This window comes from Prorops nasuta, unplaced genomic scaffold, assembly GCF_024137725.1.
Source record: "Prorops nasuta isolate Cenicafe-Biocafe unplaced genomic scaffold, Cenicafe_Pnas_1.2 PNAS00004, whole genome shotgun sequence".
NCBI classification, from domain to species: domain Eukaryota; kingdom Metazoa; phylum Arthropoda; class Insecta; order Hymenoptera; family Bethylidae; genus Prorops; species Prorops nasuta.
This window is the reverse complement of record NW_027116801.1, coordinates 6,584,761-6,598,836: the sequence shown is the minus strand read 5'-3', so window position 1 is coordinate 6,598,836 and position 14,076 is coordinate 6,584,761. Positions and strand designations below refer to the sequence as shown.

Below are 14,076 nucleotides of genomic sequence, written 5' to 3'. Positions count from 1 at the left end.
ATGAAGGGGAAGTATATAGTAGACAGAAGTCTGCATATAACGGCAATGGTAAAATGAAATATGATTTCTGTGATGAAAAAGAGGGAAAATACTTACCGCTTTCGATATAGGGAGTCAGAAGCAGCAGCAGCAAGAAGGAAACGTATCCGCACGAATCACTAATCATCGTAACCATATTCTCCCCGCGGTTGTCAGCCGCTCTATCCGGGTAGCACCACTTTTATTAATGCACGCGCGGCAAATCCACACATAAACTAAAAAAGAAACAGAAAACGAAAATTGCGGGAGCAGACAAAAGGAAGAAGATGAACTCGCGCGGGCAAAACTCGTCCGTCTCTGTTCGGAATGTAGCGCCTCTCTGTCTCACACAAACACACACTCTTTCTCTCCTCCTCTCAATCTCTCTCTCTCTTTCTCTCCCTCTCTATTTCTCTACCTCGATCTCACTATTCCTTTATCCGTCTCGCTTCTCGATGAGAACAATAATTAGGTAATCCCTAGAACAAAATTCTGGAGAAAATGGCAAAAATTAATTGTAAATATACCGCACAGTGGCAGTGCACAAGGTATTTTCACTGACGTTTGGCAGTTGTACTCGGCTTGGACGCTTCAGAGCCGAAGAATCACTAGGGTTAAAATGAGATTTTTGTGAAAACAAGACTGTGCGTAATGAGCAAAAGATTGGGCCAGGACGATGTTGAGGCTCGGAGGGCCTAAATGGCTCGATTCGGCACTCGGCAACAGCCCTACGCCATCGTTCAAACGGTCATAACTCTCTCGATGATCTTGCAAACTTACGACTCGCGACCAAACCCCACCTTCTCTGTTCACTCTTTTCTCGCAGCTCGCGCAGCTCGTTCTCGTCTTATTCCCAGAGCTGAGCAATGAGTCTCTTCACGAGCGAAACAACGAGCGAAGATTTTGCAGATGCATCGCAACAACAAAACACACACGACGTCGGCCAGTCGCCACCGTCGTCACTGGCAGTCGTGCCACCGCCGGAGCTCGGACTTCCCTGCTGCGGCTGCCTCCATTCGCAAACATCTGCGTCAGCTTCGCTTTGTCCTACAGCTTTCGCTCTCTGCCGACAGATGACTCCCACGCTTGTTACCGTGTCGGCCATCTTGCCCTTTCTCCAACCCAGTTCCTACGTCATCAACCTCATGGCGCTTCTCATGGTGTGATATATATTTTTCTTTTTCACCCATCGTGGAGCCAAATTCAATTTTAGAATTCTCCCTCGAGTTACGTTACCGACATTTTGCCAATCATCATACACTATTTCTCTTCTTCCAAACTTTCCTATTCTTCACAATTTTTCTTCACATTTATTTTTACAACTAAATAAGCGCAGGGTAATTTTGAAATATAAACAAACTTATCGATACTTTCCTTCTAGGCTAAGTTCGGAACTTTCCTAAACCAGCGTTAATGCTAATGTTACGATAAATTCAAAATGATTGTTGCACGATTAGGCTGAAAATTAACAATTATTCCCTACAAACGTGAAAAAAAACTGTAAATTGATTGGTATATAAACTAATGAATTTATTAAAAATATGATTTCTAAGGAGTTTAACCTAAAAATTGATTGCTTATTAACCACGACCGCTCTTCATACAAGCGGATGAATAAATTCGTTACTCTGAAATACATGTGTGTTGTATCAGAAGAGGAACGAATGGAGCAGCATCGATATCGATTGAGTAAAATTCCTTACATCTTTGAATTTGGATAAAATAAATTTGTGACAAAAGGACAAAATCTATTCGCGTCGCAGTCTCATTTTTTGAAAACTAAAATAATAATAAAGCAAGGATAAATATAATGGAGGTAATAGTTAAAAATGAAAGCAAATAATAATGTGAACGATCATTTGAAACACAACAACACGAGAAATAAAAGTTCCTTTAAGAATGCATCAAAAAGGTACGAAAGTCAACCCAACGATTCCCTGGATGAAGATAACAGTAAAGTTGGGTGGTGTGGATTATGTTGTAAAAGAATTTGTCAAAACACCGGTTCTAAGGAGTCGAAGAGTAAACGTTTAAAAAAGGAAAAGAAGGACGGTGCATCGACTAGAGAAGCAAAGGGAGCCATTAGTTTATTCGATAGAAACAAGAAGCAGAAAAGAAACAAAGTTTCGAAGGAAATCCCTGGCACGTCGAAAGATACATTTCCAGAAAAACTCCGATCTTCCAAACGAGGGGGAAAGTTAAAAACAGAGCAGGACGAAAAAACTGTTATCTCGGACGAAGGGAGAAATTCCAAGAGAAAAAAAAGGGTTAAAATCGATCAAAACGAGAAAGGAAACTCTACTATCGGGAATCAGTCAGAAGGTCCAAACCAGTCGCGTAGTTTTAGAAGAAGACAGGAGGACACGGATCGGTTTTTTCTTGATGAATTCGAAAGTCCAAGGAAGAAAAGAACGTCGAAAGAATCTAATAGAGACATCTTTTTTATAACTGATAAGCAAGGATTTCCCGAAGAGAGAACCTACCAAGAAAATATAGTTTATACGAATGGGATGAAAACATCCAAGCAGAAACAGAACACAGATAAAGCAAATAAGGGGCTTCGCGAAAGACGTGGAATCGAACGCGAAGAGTTCGAGGATGATCGGGAAATTGAGACATTGAGAAGATCAGAGAGAAAAACAAAGGATCGTAAAATCCCTACGAAGTTTGACCATACCGAATGTCTGATGCTCCGGAAGAAAATGAGAGATGGGAGAATCGCCAGCGAGAGGATATTCGAGGAAAAATTAGATTTTACGAAAACGTGTTGTTACAAGTGCGTTCAAAATGCTCTGGCAATAGCAGCTGCGTTATTTGAAAAAGCTGAGACACTGGACGGCTTTACTCAAGTATCTATGGAGGCATTTGACCGGCCGAAATATGGCAGGAAAATTAAAATAACGAGAAAAGAATCGGTGAAAGTAACACCTTGCAGAAACAAAGCTTCCTGTCCTGTTAAATGCATCAAGCGACACAACAAGCAGGCTAAATCTAAAAAGAAGAAATCCAAATTTTTCACAAAGTTTCTACGTCTCTTTAAGAGAAAGAAGAGAGCTAAACCGAAAGAAAAAGTAGTTCCCTGTACGTCGAGACAAGCAAAATGTGTTTCAGAAACCAACCATCAATGTAGTTAGAATAAATCTTGCTCAGAACGCACAAGTGGCATTTTTTCATTAAACTCGAGTCTCGACTATCGTAATTTATTCTCTGTACCGGCAGTTAAGTCACCATGGGATTTTCTGTAGTCAATAACACAAAAGCGAATAGGAATCGCATTTAATTATTTAACGCGGTATACTGATTATTATTTAACAATTAAATACAGTAACATAGCGCTGCGTTTCTCATAATTCGTGAATAATTGCAGGAAAACTTAAAAGGCAATGAGAAATGTACAGATCACTATAATTATTGTTAGCCGAGGATACAGGGATTTTGTTTATTCGAGCTAAGTTTAACAGAGCACAGAAAAATTCTCATGGTACGTGATATCGTATTATTCCGTGTTCTCACGCTGGTAAGAAATTAGGATGAGAGATACAATTTTAGGGGTGAAGTTTTTAAGCCGTATCTGGTGATGGTACGACAGAGCGTGGCGGTATCGTTGCGACGGCAGCATTGGCGTCATCTGACGCAGGATTTCCGAACACTAAGGGTGCTGCGTAGTAGGGTAGCAGAGGGTACTGGCTTGGTGGAAAATAAGTCGGGGGAAACAAGCCCTGTCTCTGAGCGATTTTTAATCTCGACGTCAACTGTTTCTTCCACTTTGTACGTCGATTTTGAAACCACGTCTTTATCTGTACCTCTGTTAAGTTTAAAGATTTCGACAGCTCCATTCGCTTGCTAACACTGAGGTATTTGTCGATCTGAAACGCAAAAAAGAGAGTCAATTAATTAAACTCTTATTCTCCGATGATCTTTATTCTAACGCACCTTAAATTCTGCCTCGAGCCTCTCCAATTGCTTGGCGCTGTAAGCTTGTCGAGGTTTCCTATCGATTCCTGGTTTCCGCGATCGACGACCGCTTGGTTTTGGCGCTGAAAATTCGACACTATTGTTAACACTGAGCAAAGAACAATATTTCTATACGTAATGTTGAACAATACAGGAAAAATTTGATTATTGAAATAAAATAATCGTAGCCTGAGAAAGTTGAGGATAAAGTGACAGTTCCGAAGGGAGGAAGATTTATCGCTGTGATAATTAAAATTAAACATTATAATCACGCCTCTTAATCGTTCGGCAAACCTGGGCAGCTTGTACCCAATTACCACTTTCTCTGGATTCGAACGAGCAGTGTCTAGAATTACCAAACTCGTCTAAAACATGCGGGATTGTTTAAAGAACGCGTGACATCTTATTGTCAACACTGGGTAGAATGTGACAAAGAGAAGAACCAACAGTTTATGCCGAAGTGCGTTTGGGTACGATTATCATACTGGTGCAAAGAAGTATAGTACAGTTCCGTTCATGATATGACGCCAAGTATAATACCTTAAACATTAGTTTTGTCCAAGTAATACCACAATGTCAAATGCATTTTAAACAAATACCATTTATTGCAAGCTAAAAATGATCTATTTCCTGCCGAGGCTGCTACGCGCGATAATAACTCAAACATCTTTATTTCACATATAGCTACGACTTAAAAAAGTTATTTAACTTTGAACAATAAATCCACTTGACAATTTATCACCCAATATATATGAATAAATATACTTATACCGATTTAACGCTTGTTATTACAATTTTTATCCTATATACGAATTCCTTTTCGGTAAATTTGATCAATATTTTTATTTGCCAGTACTTGCAACATTTACGTTTTATTTGTGACGGAGTATTATTGGAATTTTGGGGAAAAACGAAAATCGTAGTATTTTTATGAGAAATGTGAATATATCTTTTTTTCTTATTTAGTCTATAGTTAGTTACTTGCCCCTTACACGATAGGTCAACAAATAGATTCATCTGTTTGTAGAAGACCCTTAGCTTGTTAAATACGTGTACCTTTCGAGTAATGTATACTAAGAATAAAACATTCTTGAATCCCATAATTTCAATTATTATCCTTCGAGCCCCTCGGACGAAATATCGAATACAACTATTCTTGTATCTGGAACTTCACTTATTCCCTCTATCAAGCATCATGATTTATGAAGCCTGTAGCATCTACAATGTATGATCGATTCTCAAGTACCAGGGCATCAGACTCGATAAAATTTTAGGGATACTCAAATTTACAATGAGTAATGTCTCTTTATTCTGCTTTACAAGCATGTTCTTTGACGAAATCTTATTTTCATGCCTGAAACCATACGTTTCATATTGAAAGGAGATTTGCGGGAATGTGAAAGAATGTAGGATATACGAATAAAAAGAATGAAGAAAAAATTAGTGATGAAGAAAATCCGGCGGGTCCAAGATTTACGAGTGTACGGAGACATTTAGCATCTCTGCGGAAGGTGGTTAGAGGAACGTAGCTGATAAATGAGCTCCTAACAGCATGGCGGACGACGGTAAAATAAGGAAACCACAAAATCTAGTGAATTCAAATTTTTGCTAAAAAGGAGAGAAGCCTTAGAAAATAATTAAAGTAGCTGCCTGGTGCATCAATTCCAGCAGACCCATTTAACAACAACGAATTTTGTGATCGATCATTAGTCTCGATTTTAGTAACATACCACATACGGAAGAATAAGCTATAAAATTCTATGTTTTTCTTCACCGAAAATTGAGAAAAATTTTTAAGAAACAGTATAGTGATAGAAACTGTTCTTTTAACAAGCGGTCGATGATAAAACGTTAAATCACAAAGGTCTGCAATTTGCGAACAAATAGCTATTTATATGGTGGATCAAATAGGTAGAATCGAGGGGTTGTTACATGCCCAGTTCTTGATGTCGTGTTCGCGTGTCGAAAAGCTGTTACCACAGGCGTCCGCCGTAATATCCAATATTCGTTTGAGTCCAAAAGGATCGGACCAAACTTGCAGCTTCTTCCTTCCATTGTTCGCGAAAATGGAATTACAACGATAAGTTATTACGAGTAGGTAATTAAAGGCTTTTGTCGTTCAGTGTGAAACCTTTCGTACGAGCAGGAAATATCACGAGGTTCTCAACAAACACAATTTTTATTTCTACACTCTTATACCACTTTTAGAAATTTTAATATTTGCAAACGAGAATTCGTAGAATTTCGATTAGGTCTGACTTTTAAAACTAATTTGCTTACCTTGTAGACCAAACAACTGTCCAGGTTTGGTATGAGAGAACCAGCTACTATAAAGCAGTGACGCCGAGGCAAGGGAGGTCGCGGTGTACCCAGGATCGGAGAGGTTCCCGTCAGAATACCCAAGACTTGGATGCGTGTATAAGCCCCCATCACCAGAAGCTGTATTTCGTGAAAAATTAAGTAAACGCTTAAATATTTCGAAAATCTATATTAGAAATATTTTCTTCCTTTATTCGCTGGACTTTATTTACCAGTGTGCATGGCAGGAACAGCAGTCGGTCTTAAAAAATGACTTCCTTCCGTTTCTTCGGTTCTCTCCTCTTGGTCTTCCTCTTTATCGGTGAAATTCTCCTTTCCATAATCCTTAGCTTCGTCACGCCTCGCTTTTCTACCCAGAATGCTATCAATGGTAAAAGCACTAGATATATTTACAGATGATGAACTGTTTTTTTCGTCCTGTGACCTCTGAACACCTTTGAAGCTTTCACTACTGGAATCCGAAGTATAATCCATTATCGTGTCCTGTCGGATTTTCGATGACTGCGATCCCCTATCGTTTTCGCTGCTGTGATCGTACCGATCTACCATATTACGAATTTCGTTCACTTCCTGAAGCAATATAACTTCCCGAAGACCATAGCCAACCTCTTCTGACTTATTATGACTCTGATGAATCTCCATTCTGGAAATCATCATTGGCACTTGACACTCGTTAGTTTTATAAACGTCACTTAACTGCATTTATTTCAATCAATTTACAAGATAAGACATCCTGTAGAGTCTTATCATCAGACGAAGTCCCAACAAATTGTTTTTTCTCTTTGGTAAAATCTCGATTTCATTGTGTATGTGTACTATGTATAACGTAATAACCTACCGGAAAAAGACTAATAAAAGAAAATATAGAAACTATCGAATCGCGTTCTTCCTATTAGATAGATAATAAAATCAGGTATCACTTGTAATAATCGTAGCTTTATCTTTCGGTAATCCCCTCTCAACCATCCGAAGGCAAGTACTTCCGAGTATATGACAGGTGGCACGTGTCTGTGGTCCAGAGGTACCTCCCAGCATCCCCACCTAAAAGTTTCGGAAGGAAGGTCATCCCACGAGGTTGGAGGAAAATCTTTCGCTCCCACACCCCCACTCGCCAAGAATGCTTTTTAAGAGTAGGGGACTGTATTTTGCCTTGTTTAATTCTATAGTCGACATCAATCAAATTTTCACCAAGTACCTGCTTCTTCATATTATTTAACATTGAACGGAAATACTCTAATCGTTTTAAAAGCAATTCTTAATTTTTAACGATTGGAGTTAAAAGACAGGAAATATAAAAATACACAGTTTCTTATATAAAGCAATATGTGTCAAATGACCAATTTAAGAATGATCATTCCTTAGCAATCAAGAGGCCTAAAAGGTGTGACGATCAAGAAAAATCGCTTAACTACCGGTTAGCACGCTTTCGCACCCACTCCCCACCCTTTATATTCTCTACCTTCTTTCCCACCTGAAAAATCACACACGATAATTGTCCTATTATTTTGCTATTTTTAGTTTTCTTTTACCGAAGGTTCGTGCTTTACTCTCTGATAGCTATCGCAAAATTAAAAATTATTTTATTTCCATAAGAATGCAAAAGTTACTCGCATCTGTGTGGGGTTTCTTAAATACTACATAATGGCATGACAGGATTGATTGCAAATAGGTCGATTTTGAAGAAGCAGATATTATTTACGAGGGTAGAAATGTTTAGTGTATTGAAGTATTCGTATATCATGGAGGATATAAAAGGAACCTTTGAGAAATAAATAGTTGGCAGATCATGATTTGCGCAGTGGTAGTGGTTTGGTGTCGGCAAAAAGGGCTCATCATGAATCAGACACGGGTATCCTGATTGGTCCTGGAGGCGCATGCTCTTCACCAAGTGTCCGCCTCCTTGGCACCCTATCTCAAGGCTTTCTGTCAGTAAACTGATGGTTTCTTCCTCTCCCCGCATATCCTACAAATGGATAAACGCCTTCGTAGTGTGGAAATATCGTGAAAAAGCTCTGCAAAACACTCCTTCACACCTTTAATATACTTCATATAGAACCACTCAGCTTGTAAAAATATTAAATCAAATATATAAATCATTTGCACTTTTTTTCTTCGGAAAACCTTTATCATACCCCGCATATCTCTTCTTTATAATCAACTCAATTACTTTGTTTTACTGCATTTATATTAACAAGCATTGCTCAGAGCTTTAGTGTAAAAAATGAATAACAAAATGATAAGAAAGATAAATCATTCATCTGAATGTTATTATAATTATTGAAGCTTTTTAATTAATATAATATTTGCTTTTCTTCCATTTTATACGTCTATCAGTATTTCGTTATATGTGCGATAATACCCTTTAGGAGAATGTATCGAGCTACTTTCCTGTTTATGAACTTAAAATGGCGGCCATTTCTGTGAATCGCGCTTCCATTAGTCTTCGGACCGCCTGCGCAAATCTCAATGTTCATCCTTACACATCGTAAATCCATTCAGCTAGTTTAACGCTACCGCCGTTAAAAGGACCAATGGCGATTGTGAAGCTTTTCTCAAAAACGTCTCATCATCAATCTTCCTTCACCTTCTTCCCTTATTTCATTATTTTAAGCTCTGGTGAGATTTACAATTTTCTACGATATTTTAAAATCTTTTAATGAAGATATTCATCAGATCGTTCTAAATTTTGTATATATATTTTTATATTTCTGATGTAATATAATGTTAACCAAATTTAACTTTTAACATGACATTTGTACGTGTGAATGAGAGAAAGAAATAAAGTAGTGAGATACAACTGTCTCTGTCTATGTAAGGACGGTGAGTTTTACAAACGAATTTCATTGATTCTTGGAAAGTATCAGTAAGCCTTTATTATGTCTTCTTCTTAAATATTGGAAATTATGCACGACTAAACTATTTATGAAGTATTTTCACCGTTAGAATCTTTACCTTATCGTAACATTAGAAAACCATGTGGACACATTTTTCTGCACCTCTATATATATATATATATATATATATATATGATCAATAAATTGTTCGAATTGGACTCTTAGAATGGCAAGAGTTTTATTTTCCTATTCGATACGGTGCACGCTACGTAATTGAAACAATCAATCAACTACCTGAGAAAAGGAGGCTGAAATCGTGCGTGAACAAACTGCTGCAAGCTTCTCGCACGATGCATGAGAGAATATCATATCTCATATTAGGAAATCTATCTGAAAACGCTATGAAAAGTCTTTACTCCAGTAAACCATAAAAATAGAAGAAAATATTCTTAAAACTTTCAAAACGATCAATAAATTTCAATTATACTCCGTTAAATCTGAAAGGACAAATATTAGTTTCACCTGCAGAAACTTATAATATCTATACTTTTATTTTATAATATAGAAATTAACAAAAGTTGCGATATAACCATAATAACAAAATTGTTCATCAAAGACTAGAATAGAAGTCACATTGCAACAAAGAATTAGAATTTGATAGCTGAAGGATTAATATTTAGGAAAGCTAGAATATAACTAGTCGGCATAGGTGTGTGGCACAGATATAGGGCCACACCCGCAAGATATTAGACAGGTGAAGCAGTTCCCAGGGGAACAAAGGCCCCATTACCTCGTCTTTCCAGCTCATGCCAATCCCGCTGGCAGACCCTCCATTTCTAAAACATTCATAGGACCAGTGTAAGTGGTTTTTAATAAAGGTATTTAATCATGGGTGTCGGATTTCGTGAAAATCGGCTAGCATGGTCACCAAACGATAGGGGATTATCCATCTGGGCTTTTAAGCAAACACCGATGTTCTTGCATTCAACATTAAAACCACTACTTTGTCCATAGTATTCCAAGCGTTTAACAGGGTGACTTTTGATAGAACTGTAAAAAAATAGTAACGTTATTCTCGCATTTCATAAGGATGAGCTTATAAAGAGTCCGAGATTTGCGAACTGTGAGAATTATTGTCATTATTTGAGTAAATAGTATATAGCACGGAATATAAACACGCCTTCCAGTAACGCAGTCTTGGCATCGTTACAGTTAAAGCAATTATTTCTAGCGGATGGACGGATTATCTGAGGAGCGTGTCGCCTTTTAGTCACAGTACTGTGGTACTCTCGGTGTTTCGGTTAGTGACCGTCGCTGCATTAACGCGTCTCCATCATTTCTAGTCTTCGGGTATCCTGCAGTAGCAAGTATCATGCTTCTACTAATCTTTCTCTCGCTGGTGAATCACGTCCTTTCGCAAGAGTGTTTTGACGATGGCAACGAATTTTGCATCAATCAGGACGATATACTTTCAATCGATTTGCTACCAGGATCCTTTTTGTTTCTCGACCAGTACGAGAATATCAGCAAATCCAGGACAGACGAGGAAGAAATTGCCGACGGTAGCTTCGTGAAAGCAATGGAAGAAATGTACTTTCATAGGTATAACTCATTTTTATTCCAATTCAATGCAGTTTTATTGTTTGCTTAATATATACGATCGAAGTGAAAGGAAAAATGTAATATTTTACGAGAGTTTAAACGACGTTGCTTGCTGTCCTGTAGACAAAGAATGAACGAATATCTGTGTCACGGTTACATTGCTGAAGAAATTTTCAAAGGAGTAGCTTCAGCGAGAGTGAAGAGGCGACCTGGTCCATCATCAACGAAAAATTTTGAAGATTTTTTGGATGATGATAATGTTACCATTCACGATAAACTACTATCGGACGAAGGCAGCTCCAAATACAAAGATTGGTTACAACGGTAGAGTAAAAGATTTATGTAGATGCTATAGATGTCAAAACTAAAGGTGCATTCGTTTATTGAATATCGCAATGTTTTGCGTTCAGTACAACTACATTGGATGACGTATATCGGCATTACGCACCTCATAAGAAGCTGAAGAAGAAGCAAGGATTCGAGGAAGAAACTTTTGAGGAATTTGATGGGGAAGTTACAGGGTTTGCTGTGCAGGCACCATTACCAACCACCAAAGTGGGATATTACGAACCTTCGGACGATGGTACTAGATTTTTATACAATTCTTCAAATAGAATTAATTTTATAAACTTAACGAAAGTAAGTTTATCATTAACCTATAAAATTCTCAGATATGTTATCATCATCCACTGGCCACCACCCAGGCTATGGCCCTCCTCCTCACTCATCGGATCATTTTAGTCCTCATGATTTTCCGCTAATACAACACGACGAAGTTTACGTACCTGCACATCCATACGAACACGAAGAAGAGTACCATAAACCTTTCTACCATGGGAAAGGAAAAGGACACGAACTCTCCATAAGGGACTTCTTCGAAATCGCACTTACCGCTCTGGCCTTCCTATCGTTTGGACTTTTTATTATACAACTCTTGATGAATGCCACGGTACTTATTTCACACTTCACACACAGTTTAACATCACTAGTACTATAATATTTTTCGTACTTACGAGGAATACAAGTTTCTACTTCTTCTTCCTTCACACTATTATATTTAAATTCAATAACGTTTTAAACGAATGAATTTTAGAACGGAAATACAGTAACTGTGATGACAGACACGACTAGAACTAGATTTCGAAGAAACGTCAATGGTATTCCTTCACTGTCTTACGGCGGAAACGAAGAATTGAACGAATTGTCTCATCGTGTTTTGAGATCCATCGAAGCAGCATTGGTGGCTGATATAGATTCGGGTAATTGCTTACGTAGGATGCTTTGCGAGGATAATCAGTACTCCAAAGAGACTGGTGATGGACGTAGAATTTGGATACCAGTATGGAGGTAATTACTCCATTTGTCTGATTAAATTTTAGTTATTTTCTCTGTTAATTATTGTTCTATTGAATCAATTAGTACAGTGATTGATTCGGTAATATGGAAATCCTACTTTTCAGCTTGGGAATGAGTTGGGTCTCTGGAAGGGTATTAAACGTGAATCCTTGGTCGGCAATGTTGGATTCTGTAAAAGCTTCAGTTCTTGGATTGGGTGGAGCGAACTGTGCTTTACTCTACTCCAACTGCGACCTCTGGAAACAGCGAGTAAAACGACGTCGTAGACGAAGAAAGTAATCAATGGTTATCATAAGCTTCAGCTAATATCTCTCCAACTTTCTTTCACACACGACGATACATACAACTGCTGTATATCATTGGATTAATATTACACTTTTATAGATATATTATTTAAGAATAATGCTGTAATCTATATTCAAATTACTATTTGTTAGCTCCTAATAAACTCTTTCCCTTTCACATCTTCAAGATTTGTATCTGTCGCGGCATCTACACGAATTGGATATTTTCTGAAAACTGGTAATAACGTTGCGTAGTTGGAACCCAATGGGGAGATGTAAAAAATTGTTCTATCTTGTTTGTCCTGCAATGGACGACAATTCGAAAGAATTGGTGTCTCATCGACAGAGCGTAGTGTTCGAAATTGCATTATCTGTATAAAGGAACCTTTTTTTAAAAATAATCCAAGAAACATAATACATATGTATATATATATATATATATATATATATATATATATATATTGAGAAAAACTCTTGAGTACCTGTCCAGATGTTATGCCAATTGGTTCCCTCGAAACCAGCCAAAGTACGCTGCAAGGACGTCTGTAAATTTTTATCGATCCCCAATATGTGAAATAATCATGCTCGAAAGGTTTGATTAGATTTGTAAGAGTTGACGGAACCAAGCGGATGGAAGTGTGCGCAGCTCTAATAAAATTCAGTGCTTGCAATATCTCGTTGATATACGGATTTTCCAGATCCTGTAGCTTCGGTGATTAAACATTTTTGCGATAAGCATATGTACGTGCTTTATTCTCGTTTGGTCTTACTTTGAAAAAATATACTAAAATAGCGATCCCATCCGGCTTGAGTAGGGCCTCTTCCTGCGATGCGTAATCACTTTTAAAATGCACTGCATGCAGTTCCATGGGCATCCTTTAACATTTTTTTTTACCTTTTTGTAGTTTGCAAATATGCTAATTGGAGAACGTTTAGCGGAATTTTCTATTACCTTCCACCGTCGACATAGTGCTCGCTTCCACTCATATCGTTTTCTCCCCAGTGGAAATGAATTTGAGAAAAGATGAAACTTTGCAAAAATGGACCACCGAATAAATGGGCCCGTTCCCTTTCCCATTTGGCGCTTATAATCACTGTTCAAACGGAAGAGATTGAAGAAATTTGTAATTTGAAGATCCTATATTTTTTATCAACAGATCATTCGGAATTAGAGTAAACTAATAATGGTGACGTGGCTTTGTTAAGAAAATTACCGGTTGAGCCAGTATTAGCGATCTTCAGCTTTTTCGGTGGTATTTCGTAATTGAGCCACTGCAAAGGTGGTAGTTGAATTTGCGTCATGTGAGACATGTTCAGATCGATGGGAGATTCTAACCTACCATCGGTACTAGCCAGCTGCTGTATATATTCGACACTTTCAATATCGATTTCGTTGGCATCTGAAATAGATAAGTCCAATGTTGCAGCCAGGTATGCTTTATAAATTTTTATACTCGCTTTATCAGCACTCGTTTTATACTTATTCTATACCTATTTTAGCATCAGCCATTGTTACTAAGATCAAACGATATCTCTGATGCGTACCAACACGAATAAGTAACATTTCAAGTTCGATTATCGATTTCGATTCATTCGCTTCACCATCAATATTCACAAAGTAAACGAGAAGAGTATGTCTCAAAGATTTATGTATATAATTATATAATATAGGTTTTATGAAAGATTAATCGCAAATAGATTTGTCGCTGC

At 37.7% G+C, this 14,076-nt stretch overlaps 4 protein-coding genes across 8 annotated transcripts in view; 1 reads left to right on the top strand and 3 right to left on the bottom strand.

Annotated features, from left to right (window-relative positions):
• kuz (zinc-dependent metalloprotease kuz) overlaps nucleotides 1–1,010 on the bottom strand; it is an 89,575-nt gene extending 88,565 nt beyond the window's left edge. Inside the window, exons 1-3 of one of the 5 annotated variants that reach the window (XM_066725382.1) lie at nucleotides 581–1,010; nucleotides 437–510; nucleotides 97–254 (exon numbers count right to left, since the gene is read on the bottom strand). In XM_066725382.1, coding sequence (XP_066581479.1) covers nucleotides 97–175 — 79 coding nt within the window. In that variant the 5' untranslated portion in view covers nucleotides 176–254; nucleotides 437–510; nucleotides 581–1,010. Of the gene's footprint in view, nucleotides 1–96 lie in introns of all 5 variants that reach the window. The other 4 variants (XM_066725381.1, XM_066725380.1, XM_066725383.1 and 1 more) reach the window with 4 other exon arrangements.
• A 2,537-nt stretch (nucleotides 1,011–3,547) lies between these two features.
• LOC136772423 (homeobox protein engrailed-2-A-like) lies at nucleotides 3,548–6,947 on the bottom strand. Its single transcript, XM_066725385.1, is given in 4 exon segments — nucleotides 3,548–3,883; nucleotides 3,951–4,054; nucleotides 6,252–6,410; nucleotides 6,494–6,947. Coding segments are annotated over 4 exon segments (1,023 nt in total). The 3' UTR covers nucleotides 3,548–3,577.
• A 3,441-nt stretch (nucleotides 6,948–10,388) lies between these two features.
• LOC136772889 (uncharacterized) lies at nucleotides 10,389–12,361 on the top strand. Its single transcript, XM_066726127.1, has 6 exons — nucleotides 10,389–10,726; nucleotides 10,850–11,050; nucleotides 11,137–11,309; nucleotides 11,398–11,675; nucleotides 11,820–12,073; nucleotides 12,187–12,361. Exons 1-6 carry the CDS (start codon nucleotides 10,497–10,499, stop codon nucleotides 12,359–12,361), a joined length of 1,311 nt encoding a protein of 436 aa, XP_066582224.1. The 5' UTR covers nucleotides 10,389–10,496.
• Nucleotides 12,362–12,515: 154 nt separating this feature from the next.
• LOC136772757 (carbonic anhydrase 1-like) lies at nucleotides 12,516–13,930 on the bottom strand. Its single transcript, XM_066725884.1, has 6 exons — nucleotides 13,858–13,930; nucleotides 13,581–13,766; nucleotides 13,319–13,460; nucleotides 13,137–13,242; nucleotides 12,849–13,073; nucleotides 12,516–12,737 (listed from the first exon to the last, which is right to left on the bottom strand). Exons 1-6 carry the CDS (start codon nucleotides 13,928–13,930, stop codon nucleotides 12,516–12,518), a joined length of 954 nt encoding a protein of 317 aa, XP_066581981.1.
• Nucleotides 13,931–14,076: the final 146 nt, after the last annotated feature.